The 17,041-nt window shown below is 38.8% G+C and overlaps 2 protein-coding genes across 14 annotated transcripts in view; both read right to left on the bottom strand.

Annotated features, from left to right (window-relative positions):
• Crtam (cytotoxic and regulatory T cell molecule) overlaps positions 1-17,041 on the bottom strand; it is a 91,979-nt gene that overhangs the window by 27,293 nt on the left and 47,645 nt on the right. The gene's annotated exons all lie outside the window — the stretch shown is intronic.
• Jhy (junctional cadherin complex regulator) overlaps positions 1-17,041 on the bottom strand; it is a 70,151-nt gene that overhangs the window by 27,293 nt on the left and 25,817 nt on the right. For 8 of the 13 annotated variants that reach the window (XR_002391247.2, XM_004870903.4, XM_087212577.1 and 5 more), the window contains exon 4: positions 162-275. The exons of the other annotated variants lie outside the window; for them this stretch is intronic. Coding sequence is in view for 7 of the 8 variants with exons in the window: in XM_004870903.4 (XP_004870960.2) it covers positions 162-275 (114 nt within the window). In the remaining variant the exon portion in view is untranslated. The remainder of the gene's footprint in view (positions 1-161; positions 276-17,041) is intronic. 13 annotated transcript variants of the gene reach the window in all.

Raw genomic sequence — 17,041 nt, 5'->3', positions numbered from 1 at the left:
TTGGCAGGCTGAGCAAGAAATGGCCAGTCTTCCTCATAGGATGGTGGTGAACTATTTTCAGACATCAAAATAAGCTCAAGTGACAAGAACTCAGTGACAAACATTACTTATATTTAGCAGTATCACTTGAAGCACACTTAACATGCATTCGAGCAAGTAACCTTTAGCTGTTGTGCTCTTTGAAGCCATTTGTCCTCGGGACCGATGGGAGCATTTTCAATCTCTTTGGCACTCTGAACAGAAGTCTTGCCAGTTACTCTGATGGGGTAGGAGATCTAAGAGGGTAAAACATGTATACCATGTTAACTGGATTCATTTTAGTCTCAGCATCATGTGGCTCAAGGCTGTGTACGCTACTTGAAAGAGGTCCTGCAGGGCTAGGTTTTATTTTCAGTTAATTTTAAGAGTTTGTCTCTTCAGTCCTCAGGGACCTGGACTGTTCCAAAGGAAAATGAGAATAAACAATATTTCCCCTTGGAGGTATGATGGGAGAAATGGTGCTGTGAGGTCAAACTCTTGTCACTTTAAATCAAGAGTGTCTAACCTTTTGGCTTGCCTAGGCCACAATGAGTGAAGAAGAATTGTCTTGGGCTGCATACAAAATACAAAGTTAATGTATATAAGTAACAAAACTTTATTTTTACATTTTAATTTATTAAAATGTTTTGTTTCATTTGTTTATTTTGATTTTTCTTGGTACCAGGGATCGAACTGAGGACCTTGTGCCTGCAAGGCAGGTGAGGTGCTGCTGAGCTAAATCCCTGGCCCTTATTAAAATGTTTAATGAAATAACACAATAAGTCCAAGTTTAATAATAAGAAAACTTACATGCCTGCTTAATAACAATAAATACCAGTCTTCACAGGCACATACATAGATAGGTTGAAATACTATTACCGGTAATCACTGCATTATGCTCACCAAATCACACAAGTGCACACAACATCTGATATACTTACTGTGTATCCCATTTCGATTGGGGTGACTGGGTGTGGCAGGCACAGCAGCCAGAGTCAGTATTTCCCTGTGACCTCCCCTACACAGCATTCCATTGTCACCTACATAGTATGCGCTCAAGCTCCATGCAATCAAGTCGTGAAAAAATATTGCTAAAAATCACATAATGATGTTAAAAGTTTACAATCATGTGGGGCCACATTACCAGCTGTCCAGGCCTGTATATTGGACATACCTGCTTTAAAGACTCCATACATACTCAGGGGACCTAAATTTTGTAGGGGACTCAATTTTAAAAGTTAACTGCTAGGGCTAGGGATTTAGCTCAGTGGTTCCGTCGCCTGCCTCTCAAGTGCAAGGTCCCAAGTTCAATCTCCCCCACAAAAAAAACAACAAAAAAAGTTACCTGCTAGCCAGGCGTGGTGGTGCACGCTTGTAATCCTAGCACTTGGGAAGCTAAGGCAGGAGGATCTCTTCGAGTTCAAGGGCAGCCTAGGCTACACAGTAAGTTCAAAGCCAGCCTGAACTACATAGCAAGACCCTATCTCAAAACAAACAAACAAACAAACAAAAAAAGTTACCTGCTGGTAGATACTGCAAACAAAATTTGATAATGTCCACAAAAATATGACAAAATTACACAGATGCTACTTGACTTATGATGATGGGGTTATGGCCTGAAAAACCCATCTTAAAGACTTGAGATAGTTTTAGGTAAATAGACGCACCTTGAGACCATACTTTTTTTTAAATACTTTTAAGTAAAATAAGTTGGACACATGTGTTTAGTTATTGCGTTGTTTCTCTTATGTGAGAAACCAAAAATGTAAATAAGGGCCAAAATGGATGACAGATACTGGGAAGTAGGAAGAAAATGTTCAAATGGGAAGGAGGACAAGGGAAGGGGGAGGGAGAAGGGAAAAGGAAAAAAAAGAATAGAAGGAAGAAAATGGAAACAAAGCTTTGTAAATAAGGAGGGAAAGAAGGGTTGAAAGGAGGGGAGGGGAATGGGAAAAAAGAATAATCAAGATATATTATGTACAGGTACAAATTCCCTATGATGAATGTGATCATTATATATATCAAAAGTGTACCAATAAAATTAAATTTTTATGTGTGTGTGGTTTTGTTTTTTTTTTTTTTTTTTGGTACCAGGGATTGAACTCAGGTCCTTGCGCTTGCACAGCAGGCGGTGGAACCACTGAGCTAAATGCCCGGCCCCAAGGCCATTTTATAATAAAGTGTTGAATAGCTCATATCACTTTTAAAATACCACACTGAATGTATGGGTGGTTGCACTTTTGCATTACTGTTAATTGTAAGTCAAGATATCTACACTCCAGGATGAGGACAGCACAGAAGTAACAGTATCTATATACATGGAATGCTCATGGAATAACAATAGCTGTCCTAAGCTCTTAGCATACAACCCACAACATGTGTTAATCCTCACAACTTTGCCACATTTGTACTATTATTATCCCGTCCTTGCAAATCTGAAAAACAAACAAACAAACAAACAAATCAAACTAAGGTACAAAGAGGTTAAGTAACTTGCTTAGGATCAACAAGTTAGGAGAAGAGCAAGTAAGGTGAAGGCCCAAGCAGTCTTAACTCCAGAGCCTGCAGGTTTAACTATTTTGCTACTGTAACTCATTTATTAGGAACAGCCTAAACCTGCATCTAATACTCAGTGAATTTGAAGATATAAATCAGTGACACTGAACCTCTGATATTAGGAAAAATTTAGGAAATTTAAAAAAAAATACTAATTCTTTGATCTCACCCTGAGCCCATTAAATCAGAAGCTCTAGAAGTGACTTTTAAAATTTTGAAATGTTGACGCGGAAGATGCCGAATCAGCCTGCTGCAGACAGGCAGGTCTGTGCACGCCTTACCGAGGTCCTGAGTCACGCGGAAGACACCGAATCACCCCACTGCAGACATGCAGCCACCTGATTCCACATTACCAAGGTGCAGAGGACACCAGACCACCAGACCAAGGTACTGAGTCCCACTGTTCCTGGCCCAGAGGTAGGGGCTTCTGAGCCTTCGTCCCACTGCTCCTGGTCCAGAGGAAGGGACTTCCCGGTCACCATCCCTCCGGCTGCTCCCAGACCAGAGGAAAGGGCTTTTGGGCCACCTTCTGTCCCACTGCTCCTGGCCCAGAGGAAGGGGTTTCCCGGCCACCATCCCTCCGGCTGCGCCCAGCCCACAGGAAAGGGCTTTTGGGTCACCATCCCTACCGCTGCTCCTGGCCCCTGTCCCACCTCACCCAGCTCAGAGGAGGTAATCCGTGCAGGCACTAACAGCCCCCTGCCCCAGTCGAAATGAGAAAACACATAAATATGTCTCAAAACCAGACTTCCAGATCACCTACAGCAACCCCAAAGGGAAATGAGATGGAACCCTCTGATACTCAACCACCTGGACCCACTGAACTGGCAACAAAAGGGGATCTGGAAAAAATGAAATCAGAAATAATTTCTCAGATAACAGGAGAAATTGTGCCCCTAGTGCAAGACATGATTAATAAATCTAGAGAGGAGCTCAGGAACATGATGGAATCCCAACAGAAGAAACAAATGGAATCCATAAAACATGCAAATAGATTTCCAGGACATGAAAAACTCCATTGAAAGTCTACACAGCAGAATGAGCCAGTGTGAGAACAGAATTTCACATATAGAAGATAAGATTGCAATTAGTGACCAGGAAAAGAAAAATTGCTTCAAAATTATAAGGGAACATGAGAAATCAATCCAGCAGCTGCTAGATGATGCAAAAAAGAATAACGTAAGACTGATTGGGCTCAATGAAGAAACAGGAGAGAGTACAGATGACATAAAAAATCTCTTCACAGAAATAATGGCAGAAAACTTCCCAAGCAGGGGAAAAGAACTTGACATACAGATAAGTGAGGCACATAGGACTCCAAATAGCCTTGATCAAAAAAAATCTACACATAGGCATATAATTGTTAAGATTCCAGAAACACAACAGAAGAACAAAGTTCTCCAAGCAGTCAGAGAAAAGAAACAAATCACATACAAAGGAAAGCCCATCAGAATCACAGCAGACTTCTCAACACAAACCATCAAGGCAAGAAGAGCTTGGAGTGACATATTCCAAGCCCTCAAAGAAAACAGCCTCCAACCCAGATTGATGTACCCTGAAAAACTATCTTTCAAAATGGATGGAGAAATAAGATACTTTCATGACAAAGAGCACCTTAGGAACTTCGTGAATACCAAACCAGCACTCCAAAGAATTTTACACAATATCCTAGGAACAGACATTGAGGATCACAACCCCAGGAAGCAAAGCAGAATGAACCCATCTGGCATGACAAGAAATTAAGTGGAAAGGGGGAGAACCCAACAAAAAGAAAAAGTCATGGCAATGACAAGTCAATATGTTTCAGTTATAACCATCAACGTTAATGGTCTCAATTCACCAATGAAAAGAAATAGACTGGCAGAATGGGTCAAGAAGCAAAATCCAACAATATGCTGCATACAAGAAGCAAACTTAATTCAAAAGGAAACTCATAGACTGAAAGTTAAAGGGTGGAAAACAATACTCCACGCGACAGGAACCTGAAAAAAAGCAGGAGTAGCTATCCTCTTGGCAGATCAAGTAGATTTGAAACCAACACTAATTAAGAGAGATGAAGAAGGACACTACATCCTTGTAAAGGGAAAAATCCAAGAGGAAGAGATGACAATCATAAATATCTATGCACCAAACACTAGTGCATCCAACTATATAAAACAAATACTAACAGACTTGAAAAGCCATATAGGCACTAATACAATTGTAGTGGGGGACCTCAACACCCCACTGTCACAAATAGATAGATCAACTAGGCAAAAAATAAGTACTGAAATACTAGAACTCAATCGAACTCTTGAACAAATGAACTTAACAGATGTTTACAGAGTCTTCCAACCCACAAAATCAGAATACACATTCTTCTCAGCTGCACATGGGTTATTCTCCAAAATAGACCACATACTCACACATAGAACATGTTTCAGTAAGTGCAAAGGAATTGAAGTTATCCCCTGTATATTATCAGACCATAGTGCAATGAAATTGGAGATCCATAGCAAAAGAAACTCAAAAAATTTCATAAGCACGTGGAAATTGAACAACACACTTCTGAATAACCAATGGGTCACAGAGGAAATTCAAGAAGAAATCAGACAGTTCCTTCAATTAAATGACAATGACAATACAACATATCGGAATCTATGGGACACAATGAAAGCAGTCTTACGAGGGAAATTCATAGCAGTGAATACGCATATTAGGAAAACAGAACGAACCCAATTAAACAACCCGATGCTGAACCTCAAGCTTCTAGGAAAAGAAGAACAGGACAACCCCAAAGCTCATACAAGGGAAGAAATTATAAAGATCAGAGGAGAAATCAATGCAATGGAGACTAAGAGAACGATACAAAAAATCAATGAAGCCAAGAGTTGGTTCTTTGAAAGAATCAACAAAATTGATAAACCTTTAGTCAACCTTGTCAGAAAAAGGAAAGAAAAGGCCCAAATCCATGCAATTAGGAATGAAAAGGGTGAAACTACAACAGACCCAGCAGAAATCCAGAGGATCATCAATACCTACTTCCAGAACCTATACACCAATAAGATGGACAACACAGAAGAAATGGACAGATTCCTAGATACATATGAATTACCAAAGTTGAATGAAGAAGACCTAAAAATTCTGAACAACCCAATATCAACCAATGAAATTGAAAACGTAATTAAAAACTTATCAACTAAGAAGAGCCTGGGCCCTGATGGCTTCACTGCTGAATTCTACAAGACATTTAGAGAGGAACTGCTGCCACTACTGTTTAAACTCTTCAATGAAATTGAAAGGGAAGCAGTACTCCCAAATTCATTCCTGGAAGCAAGCATCACCTTGATCCCCAAAGCAGAGAAAGACCCAACTGAAAAAGAGAACTATAGGCCAATCTCACTAATGAACATAGATGCAAAAATCCTTAGTAAGATACTGGCAAACAGAATGCAGAAGATCATCAAGAAGATCATACACCCTGATCAAGTGGGATTCATCCCAGGGATGCAGGGATGGTTCAATATACGAAAATCAATTAATGTAATACACTATACCAATAGAGACAAGGACAAAAACCATATGATTATCTCCATAGATGCAGAAAAAGCATTTGACAAAATCCAACATGCATTTATGATAAAAACCCTACAAAAAATTGAAATAGATGGTCTCTACCTCAAACTGATAAAAGTCATCTATGAAAAACCAACAGCCAATATCATACTAAATGGTCAAAAACTGAAATCCTTCACACTCAAATCAGGAACAAGACAAGGATGTCCACTATCACCACTCTTGTTCAATATAGTTCTGGAAACATTAGCCATGGCAATCAGACAAGAGAAACAAAGAAAAGGAATAAAGATAGGAAATGAAGAAGTCAAATTGTCATTATTTGCAGATGACATGATACTCTATATAGAAGACCCCAAGAACTCCACCAAAAGTCTTCTAGACTTAATAATCAAATTCAGTCAAGTAGCTGGTTACAAGATCAACACACAAAAATCAATAGCTTTCCTCTACAAGAATGACAGACTCACTGAGAGAGAAATAGGGCAAATAATCCCTTTCACAATAGCATCCAAAAAACTGAAATACCTAGGAATCATCCTAACAAAAGAAATCAAAGACCTCTTCTCTGAAAACTATGGCACTCTGAAAAGAGAGATTGAAGATGATATCAGAAAATGGACAGACATCCCCTGCTCCTGGGTAGGAAGGATTAATATAGTGAAAATGGCCATACTTCCAAAACTGCTATATAGATTTAATGCAATTCCAATTGAGATCCCAGCAGCATACTTCATAGACCTCGAGAAAACAATCCAAAAATTCATTTGGAACAAGAAGAGACCCAGAATAGCAAAAGCAATTCTAGGTAACAGAGACATGGCAGGGGCTATCACAATCCCCAACCTGCAACTATACTACAAAGCTACTGTGATAAAAACAGCATGGTACTGGCAAAGAAACAGACCTCAGGACCAGTGGAACAGATTAGAAGATGCAGAAACAACACCAGACACACTCAGCCATCTCATCTTCGACAAAGGAGCCAAACACTCTCACTGGAGGAAAGATAGCCTCTTTAATAAATGGTGCTGGAACAATTGGGCTTCAACTTGCCAAAGATTAAAACTAGATCTGTATCTCTCACCATGCACTAAACTGAAATCAAAATGGATTAAAGATCTAAATATTAAAATAGAAACTCTGAACCAGTTGGAACAGAGGTTAGGTAGAACCCTTGAAGACATCGGTGTAGGAAAAGATTTTATGAACAAAACCTCAGTTGCCCGTGAACTAGCACAAACAATCAACAAATGGGATCTCTTCTTATTAAAAAGCTTCTGCACAGCAAGAGAAACCACCAGCAGTGTGAAGAGACAATCCACAATGTGGGAAAAAATCTTCACCTGCTCTTCCTCAGACAAAGGTCTACTATCTCGAATTTATAAAGAACTTAAAAAGATCAGACCTCCCAAATTTAAAGACCCAATCCCAAAATGGGCATCTGAAATGAACAGACATTTCTCAGACAAAGAAGTAGAAATAGCAAATAAATACATGAAAAAATGTTCAATGTCACTGGTCATTCGAGAGATGCAAATGGAAACAACACTGAGATTCCACTTGACTCCAGAAAGAATGGCTCCTATCATGAAATCAACCAATAACAAATGCTGGTGGGGCTGTGGGGAAAGAGGAACCCTGCTGCACTGCTGGTGGGAGTGTAGACTGGTGCAAGCACTGTGGAAATCAGTATGGAGATACCTCAAAGAACTAGGACTGGAAATCCCATTTGACCCTGGTATTCCACTGCTGGGGATCTTCCCCAAAGAATTAAAAGAATCATACCACAGTGATATATGTGCACCCATGTTCATAGCAGTGCAGTTTGTAATAGCTAAAACTTGGAAACAGCCCAAATGCCCATCAACTAGAGACTGGATAAAGAAAATGTGATCTTTTTATAAAATGGAGTACTACTCAGCCATAAAAAATGAGAAATTAGAGACATTTATAGCTAAGTGGATGCACATTGAGGCAATACTCTTAAGTGAAATAAATAGGACACAGATGTGTAAATACCGAATAGTTTCTCTGGTGTGAGAAACTGAAAGTGTAAATAAGGACTAAATGTATAATAGGTCATGTGAAATAGGAAGAAAAGGGGCAAAGGGGAAGGAAGTGGGACGGCTAAGGGAAAGGATAGAAGGGAATGGGATTAATATGAGAAAATGGAAAAATAGGAACAAAATCTTTGTAAATAGGGAGGGCTGGAGGGGTTGAAGGGAGGGCTGGGCAAAGGTGAAAAACAAGAACCAAGAGAGACTATGTAAAGGTGCAAATTTCCAATGATGAATGTCATTATATTGTATACCTAAAATGTACCAATGATTAGAATGAATAATTGATAATGTAAAATAGGAAGAAAAGGTCCAAAGGGGTAGGGGTAGTGGGAGGCACAGGGGAAAGGAAAGAAGGGAAAGGAAAAAATGATGAGAAATGGAAAAAATGGAAATAAAGTCTTTGTAAATAGGAAAGGGTGGAGGGCGTGAAGGGAGTGCTAGGAATGGGGAAAAAATAAGAACCAAGATGCATTATGTAAAGGTACAATTCCCAATGAGAAATGTAATTGTGTTGTATACCTACAATGTACCAATAAAAGAATTTAATACAAAAATTTTTTTTAAATGTTAGTATTTTTTAAAACCCCCCATCTATTATTTTTTTTGCGGGGGGAGATGTTCTCCAGGTGAGTCTAATCTGCAAGCCAGGTTTAAGGACCACCAGTGAAGGCAGGCAGGATTTAGGACTCCAAACTATTCAATGGATGGCATTCATTGCTTGTTTTAAATCAGGCTAGTCTCTGTGCTATGTGAAATTCTAGCTATCAGGATGCACTGCAGGAACAAACTTACAGTCTTGATGTTGGAAGAGATCCTGGACATCTACACAGGCTTGGTGGGTGCTCATCCACCCTCTGCCAGACACATGCCTGCTTCCTGGGTCACTACCCACTCGTCAGTACTAGGGTACGTGCCTGCCATGACTTGAGGAAAAGAAAAAGAATCCCTGCTTCATTCGAGGTAAACACAGTGCTCCACCACTGTGCACCCAGGTGCCAGAAAGCTATTTTTGTATGAATAGAAATGCATCTCCCCATATTTTCTTTCCTTCCCTCTATGGAGTAACACAGAAAAGTCACATCCTTTTTCAGACAACAGCCCCACACTGGTAGCAGCTGAATCAGGGGTCCCTCTTATGTCTTCTCTTGCACAGAGGACTTTCCTGCCATTCCTCCTGCTACATGGCACTAAGGCTGGGCTCTGGGGCCACTCTCTGGTTCCACACCTGTTAACTCTCTTTCTGAATGGAATTCATTTTTAAATTTAGTTTTAGGACTTTACAGTTGTTTTATAAAATTTCCTCTTCAGGACTCCACAGTGTGAGAAGTGGCCAGGTACAAGCTTGTAACAAACATGGGGTTTGGAACCTGTCATGTTTGTGTTCAAATTCTCCCTCTGCTGCTTATTTTTTTTAATGCAACCTTATATTCAATTTTGAAAGAGGTTAAAAAAAAATGTGCTAAATAGTGATAGGTAAATACCTGACAGTGAAGATAACTTCATTCTTCATCATTCAATGTGGTTTTCACGGCGAAAGAGACAACACTGTGTTTCTCCTATTTGAGTGTAACTTTACCTGGCCCTAACTATCTCTACTAACTTCTTTAAATTACTATCATACTTGCTGTGTACACACATACTGTAAATAAACAGGTAGATGGTGTGGAAGATTAAATACCTAAATGTTGATCTGCAAATGCAAAAAATGAAAATGTTTCTACTTGAATTCTCACTGCTAAAGTAAGGAGAAACAATGTACTATTTGGTCATGGAATTCTAAATGGAGGTAATCTCCACGTTTTGAAGGATTAACCTCCTCTACAAAGGGAAAGCTTCACCACATGAAACATCTAACCTTTAAATGCTGCTGCTCAAGGCATGGAACCATTCTCAGCTTTCCATTTTGGCCCCTCTCATAGCACTGGTTCCAGAAACACCTGAAGATTATGAATGTCTTACGTTTTACCACATTTGCCAGTATTATTGCAAAGGTTTCTATCCTTATTATTTTTTATGCCTAAGAAATAAAGGGTACTTGGTTTAGTTAATTCAGTGTATCACCGGTAATATTAATTTTTCCACTGACAATGAAGGGATGTCTTAAATAGTTCTGACAAAAAGTTTACAAATTGAAAATTCAGTGTCTGATGCTTCCATTCCCAGAGAATGAAGGATGTACAATATTTCACCCACAGGCTGTTTGGGCAGAACTCGGGGCTGGATCACCCTGGAGAGGCTTGCTGGGCAAGCAAAGCATACTTCTACATTATCTCTTTGAAAGTGGAATGGGACACAACCTCTGCCAGCTATTTTTTTTTTTTGGTGAACCATTCTATTAATACCAATCAAATCGAGAAAATGATCAAATGAAATTGCATTTTGAGCATCATAAGCTGTGTAATGTCTATTCTGTTAAATTGGGGCCTATAATTGCTTCTCTACTGAAAAGATACAACAAAGACAGCAATCACGGCATGTCATTATCCCAGAGTAGAAAACCGGCCTTTGCAGGGAGGACTTCAAAGGCTTGTGGTTCTCGAATTGCATTTGGCTGCTATTGTTGAAGCACGGGCAATCTTGATTAGGTGTTTACACTGAGGTAAGGCGCAGAGCAGAGAGTCTGAGTGCCTGGGTCTAGAGCCATTAAAAAATTGTACATTATGTTCCTTGCTTTGAAGTGAGGGTTTGTAGGTAGGAAAGCAACTCAGATTGAGTACAGCTGAGCTAGACTGGGCTGCTACTTCTCTCTCAAAGAAACTCATCAGGTTCTTACAGAATCAGACAGCACTGCAGAAAGCAAAGTTGATGTTTTATTCAGTGCTGTATGTGAACTAGTGGACCTGCAGAGACACACACTGAAACATGTGTCAGCAGCCCTATTAAATTCTACAATCCCTGGAGGTTTTGCCCCTTTTTTCTTTATTTTTTTTCCCTTCTGACCTTGTGTTTTATGTTGTGGGGAGCCCCATATTAATTTATGAAGGCCTTTGCTACACTCATTCCTTGATGCTGTTGTATTGACAGCTAGCACATGTCCAAATTAAATAAGCCGAAGTGCCTTATTTTTTAATGTAGTATTTGTTTACTGTCATTCCAACACATTCATCAATTAATCCCTTTGGGCCGAATTGCTGGATTCAGAAGGGCTGTCTTTACTCACCTGGCTGATGAGTGATATGAAGTAATTTTTCCTCTGTCCTGTTTTTGACGTATTTTGCTATGTGTCAGTTTATGCCTGCAAACGTCAGCATTGCTGTTGCCCGGTTTACACAAGGCCAGCGAGAGGATGACATACTCTGTCATCAGCTGCCTCCCTAATATTTAGCACATCTATTTTAATTATTGAAGAACATTTAGAAAAAAAACACACATGAACTATTTTGGCTGTCTTGGATACTTTCTCTATTTCTATAGAACAAGAACATTTCAGAATATATTTAGCAGGTGTGTGCTCAATGAAAATTTGATGAAATTTGAATATATCCTTTGGATATATTATTTTTAAAAACTTATTTTCTTTCTTTCTTTCTCTTTTTTTTTTTGTACCAGGGATCAAACTCAAAACCTTGCACTTGCGAGGCAGGTGGTGGCACTACTGAGCTAAATCCCCGGCAAGGCTGCCACCTGCCTCGCAAGTACAAGGTCCTGAGTTTGATCCCCGGTACCAAAACAAAACAAAACAAACTTATTTTCTGTATAAGATACTTAAGTATAAGAAGTATAAGATACTTCTAAAACTCCCCAAATGAATCATCAGTTTACTTAAAAACACCAGTTTACTTTTTAATTGTCCTTCACCTTTAAGGCTTACAGACACTTGGCCCTGGGTTCCCATTTACTTCATCAGCCTCAGCTCCTCACTATTTTCTTTCTCTGGTACCTTTTAGTGGATAGGCCACATGTAGTTTTATCGCTGGGACTGTGCACAGGCCATTCTTTGGCCTGGAAGTTCCCCACCACTGCAATATTCTGAACCATACTATTCACAGTTCCAGCCTTGGCTAAAATGTAACTTCCTCTAGGAAGTCTTCCTGCTCTCTCTCTCAAGAGGAGGCCAGGACAGATAGATGTGCTTGTGAGCAAGCCCTTGGGCAATGCCCTTTCCCTTTTGTAACAAGTATCACCCAGGTACTTATGTTTGACTTCCCTTCTGAACTGCAAGTTCCATGAAGGCAGCACAGAATGGGGTACAATGTTCAGGGCTTATGCATTCTACAGTTCTGGAGTGCGACTTACCTGCATTCCCTGGTGGTTCTGAATGTGCCTGGTATCTGATATCCGGATGCTTAATATGACTGAATAACAAGTTCAACCCACACTGTTTATTGAACTTTCAATTTCCAACAGAATACATACACTTTATTCTTTGTAAAAACAAGTTCTGCAGCCAAGGATTCAAACCATGGATTGAAAATATTTGGAAAAAACTTTGTCTGTGGTGAACATGTACAGACTTCCTTATCATTATTCCCTAACAATACAGTATGATAACTACATACATAGAATTTGGATTATATTAGAGAAGTAATGTAGAGATGATTTAAACTATGTAGGAGATGAACGAAGAAGATATAAAAATCCTAAACATCCCAATTACAATCAGTGAAATTGAAAACATGATTAAAAATTTACCAACAAAGAAAAGTGTAGGTCCTGAATGGCTTCACTGCTGAATTCTAAAAGACATTTAGAGAAGAACTACGGCCACTACTCTTTAAACTTTTCAATGAAATTGAAAAGGAAGCAAGGCTTCCAAATTCATTCCTGGGAGCAAGTGTTACTTTGATTCCAAAACCAGGGAAAGACCCAACCAAAAAAGAGAACTACAGGCCAATCTCCCTAATGAACATAGACACAAAAATCCTCAATAAGATACTGGCAAACAGAATACAGAGTGTCATCAAGAAGATCATACACCATGACCAAGTCAGATTTATCCCAGGGATGCAAGGATGGTTCAACATATGTAAATCAATAAATGTAATATACTATATTAACAGAGTCAAGGACAAAAACCATATGATCATCTCAATAGATGCAGAAAAAGCATTTGATAAAATTCAACACCTATTCATGATTTTAAAAAACCCTGTAGAAAATTGGAATAGAGGGTCTTTATCTCAACTTGATAAAGGCTATGAAAAACCGATAGCCGACATCATACTAAATGGTCAAAAACTGAAAATCTTCATGCTAAAATCAGGAACAAGACAAGGATGTCCACTATCACCACTCCTGTTCAATATAGTTTTGGAAACATTAGCCACAACAATTAGAAAAGAGAAAGAAATAAAGATAGGAAAGGAAGAAGTTAAACTGTCATTATTTAATGATGATATGATACTCTATATTGAAGACCCAAAAAACTCTGCCAAAAGACTTCTAGACTTATTGACAGATACAGTAGAGTAGCTGGATACAAAGTAAATACTCAAAAATCAATAGCCTTCTTGTACACAAATAACAGACTCACTGAGAGAGAAATTAGGGAAACAATCCCTTTCACAATAGCATCCCCCCAAAATGAAATATCTAGGAATCAATCTAACGAAGGAAGCAAAAGACCTCTACCTTGAGAACTACAACACTCTGAAAAAAGAGATCGAAGAGGATATAAGAAAATGGAAAGACATCTCTTGTTCCTGGGTAGGAAGAACCAATATAGTGAAAATGGCCATACTTCCAAAACTACTATACAGATTCAATGCAATCCTAATTGAAATCCCAACAATATATTTCATAGAGCTAGAGAAAACAATCCAAAAATTCATTTGGAACAAGAAGAGACTTAGAATAACAAAAGCAATTCTAGGCAACAGAGACATGGCAGGGAGTATCACAATCCCAAACTTGAAACTATAATACAAAGCCACTGTGAAAAAAACAGCATGATACTGGCAAAGAAACAGACCCAAGGATCAGTGAAATAGACTACAAGATACAGAAACAACTCCAGACATACTCAGCTACCTCATCTTTGACAAAGGAGCTATCCATCCTCACTGGAGGAAAGATAGCCTCTTTAATAAATGATGTTGGAAAAACTGGATTTCAATTTGCCAAAGATTAAAACTAGACCCCTATCTTTCACCATGCACTAACCTAAAATCAAAGTGGATTAAAGATTTAAATATTAAAACAGAAACACTAAACTTGCTGGAAGATAAGTTAGGTAGAACTCTTGAAGACACTGGCATAGGAAAAAATCTTTATGAACAAATCCTCAATAGCATGGGAACTAGCACAAAGAATCAACAAATGGGATCTCATCTTATTAAAAAGCTTCTGCACTGCAAGAGAAACCACCAACAGAGCTAAGAGACAGCCTACAATGTGGGAAAAAGTTTTACCAGCTGTTCTTCAGACAAAGGTCTACTATCTAGAATGTATAAAGAACTAAGAAAAATCAGACCCCCCCCCCCAAATATAAAGACCCAATGGGCATCTGAAATGAACAGACATTTCTCAGACAAAGAAGTAAAAACAGCAAATAAACGTATGAAAAAATGTTCAACATCACTGGTCATTTGAGAGATGCAGATGGAAACAATGCTGAGATTCCACCTCACCCAAGTAAGAATGGCTGCTATCAAGAAATCAACCAATAACAAATGCTGGCGGGGTGCTCGCTTCAGCAGCACATATAACAAATGCTGGTGGGGCTGTGGGGAAAGAGGAACCCTGCTCCACTGCTGGTGGGAATGTAGACTGGTGGAATCATTGTGGAAATCTGTATGGAGATACCTCAAAGAACTAGGACTGGAAGTCCCATTTGACCCAGCTATTCCCCTGCTGGGTATCTTCCCCAAAGAATTAAAAGAATCATACCACAGTGATATATCTTCACCCATGTTCATAGCAGCACAGTTTGTAATAGCTAAAACTTGGAAACAGCCCAAATGCCCATCAACTGGAGACTGGATAAAGAAAATGTAGGGTTTTTTTTTATTTATAAAATGGCATAAAAATGATAGAGACATTTATAGCTAAATGAATGCACATTGAGGTGATACTCTTAAGTGAAATAAATAGGACACACGTGTAAATATCAAATAGTTTCTTTAGTGTGAGAAACTGAAAGTGTAAATAAGGACTAAATGATATAATAGATAATGTGAAATAGGAAGAAAAGGGGCAAAGGGGAAGGGCTAGGGGAAAGGAAAGAAGGGAATGGAATTAATATGGGAAAATGAAAAAAAGGAAACAAAGTCTCTGTAAACAGGGAGGGATGGAGGGGTTGAAGGGAGGGCAGGGGAAGGGGGAGAAATACCAAGAGAGTATGTAAAGGTGCAAATTTCCAATGATGAATGTCATTATATTGTATACCTAAAATGTACCAATAAAAGGATATACAGTTAAGAAAAGAAAAGATTAGGGGAAACATTTATAAAAAACAAAAGCCAGAGAAGTTATATTCTTAAATTGTTTCTAAAGCCTTCTTAAATTTGTATTTTCCTTTTGAAAAATCAAAACTGGAAATCATAGATGATCTTAAATTGATTCAAGAAATACAATGTGAAACTCTAATCAACAGAATCAGTGCTAGTAGAAAGGATCTTGGCCCTTCAGCAAAAACCTGACAAATCAATGTATATTTATTTTTTGAAAGTGAAAACCAAATAGTTAAGGTACATGGTAACCACTTTTTGTATTTGCTTCAGCACGTATATTTGATTCAGTTGGCCAGCTTCTAATTCCTAATTAGTGGGAGAGTTTCCTGCCTTACTTGCAGACTTCTATTTAAGCGGTACTCTTCCATACTTCAGACCACTGCACTGGCTGTCTTTGCCTTCAGTACCTCTACTGTCACCTCCACTGTCAACTTCTTGTTAAAGAATCAGTTCCAGCCAAGCATGGTGGCACATACCTGTAATCCCAGCACTCTAAAAGGCCGAGGTAGAAAGATAGCAAGTTTGAGTCCAACCTAGGCGACTTAGCAACTTAGAGAGATCCTAACTCAAAAATTTAAAAAATTTTAAAAGGACTGGGACTATAACTCAGTGCAAAGTCTCTGGGTTTAATTCCCAGTAGCACAATAAGTAAGTAAATAAATAAATAAGCCAACCAACCAACCAGCAAATCAACAAACCAAAAATTTCAGATCCATGACTGCCTCTGTTGGAAGCCCTTTCTGATATCCCTGGACAAACTTACACACTTTTTATTTGGGGTTCCTTTAGGATCTTACATATTGCTAGTACTGGCTGGGGATCTGGGGATTCTTTTTTTTTTTTTTTTTTGGTACCGGGGATTGAACTCGGGACCTTGCGCTCGTGTGGCAGGTGACGGAACCACTGAGCTAAATCCCCGGCCCTAGGGGATTCTTTGTTTAAAATGCTTGGACCATGTTTTGGATTTTGGAATATTTGCATATACATAATGAGATATCCTGGAGAGGAGACCTGAGTCTAAACACAAAATTTACTTATGTTTCACATACACCTTATACACATAGCCTGAAGATAATTTTGTGCAATATTTTTGGTGTACCTCCACTGTGACCCATCACCTGAGGTCAGGTGTGAAATTTTGCGTTTGTGATATCTTGTCAGTGCTCAAAAAGCTTTGGATTTTGGAGCACTTCGGATTTTGGATTTTTGGATTAGGTATGCTCATCCTGTATAGCAATTTTCACTTGGTCCTGATTGTTTATATGTCTGTTTCCCACTGGACCAAGTTTAATAGCAGATTCATGCACTCTTTTATTTAGTACCAAGGGAAAGAATCATGCACATTGCCACAACCTCTAACTCCACTGCAGAAAAATGTAATAGAATTGTCAAGTATGCTAGGTACAGTTTTGGAAGCTTAAAAATGATTAATCCTTAAAAGTGATTAATTATGTTAAA

This window comes from Heterocephalus glaber, unplaced genomic scaffold, assembly GCF_053883595.1.
Source record: "Heterocephalus glaber isolate CG9 unplaced genomic scaffold, H.glaber_assembly_v1.0 deba00001431, whole genome shotgun sequence".
NCBI lineage: Eukaryota > Metazoa > Chordata > Mammalia > Rodentia > Bathyergidae > Heterocephalus > Heterocephalus glaber.
Note: the sequence above shows the minus strand (reverse complement) of the source record. Positions and strands in the feature narration are given on the sequence as shown.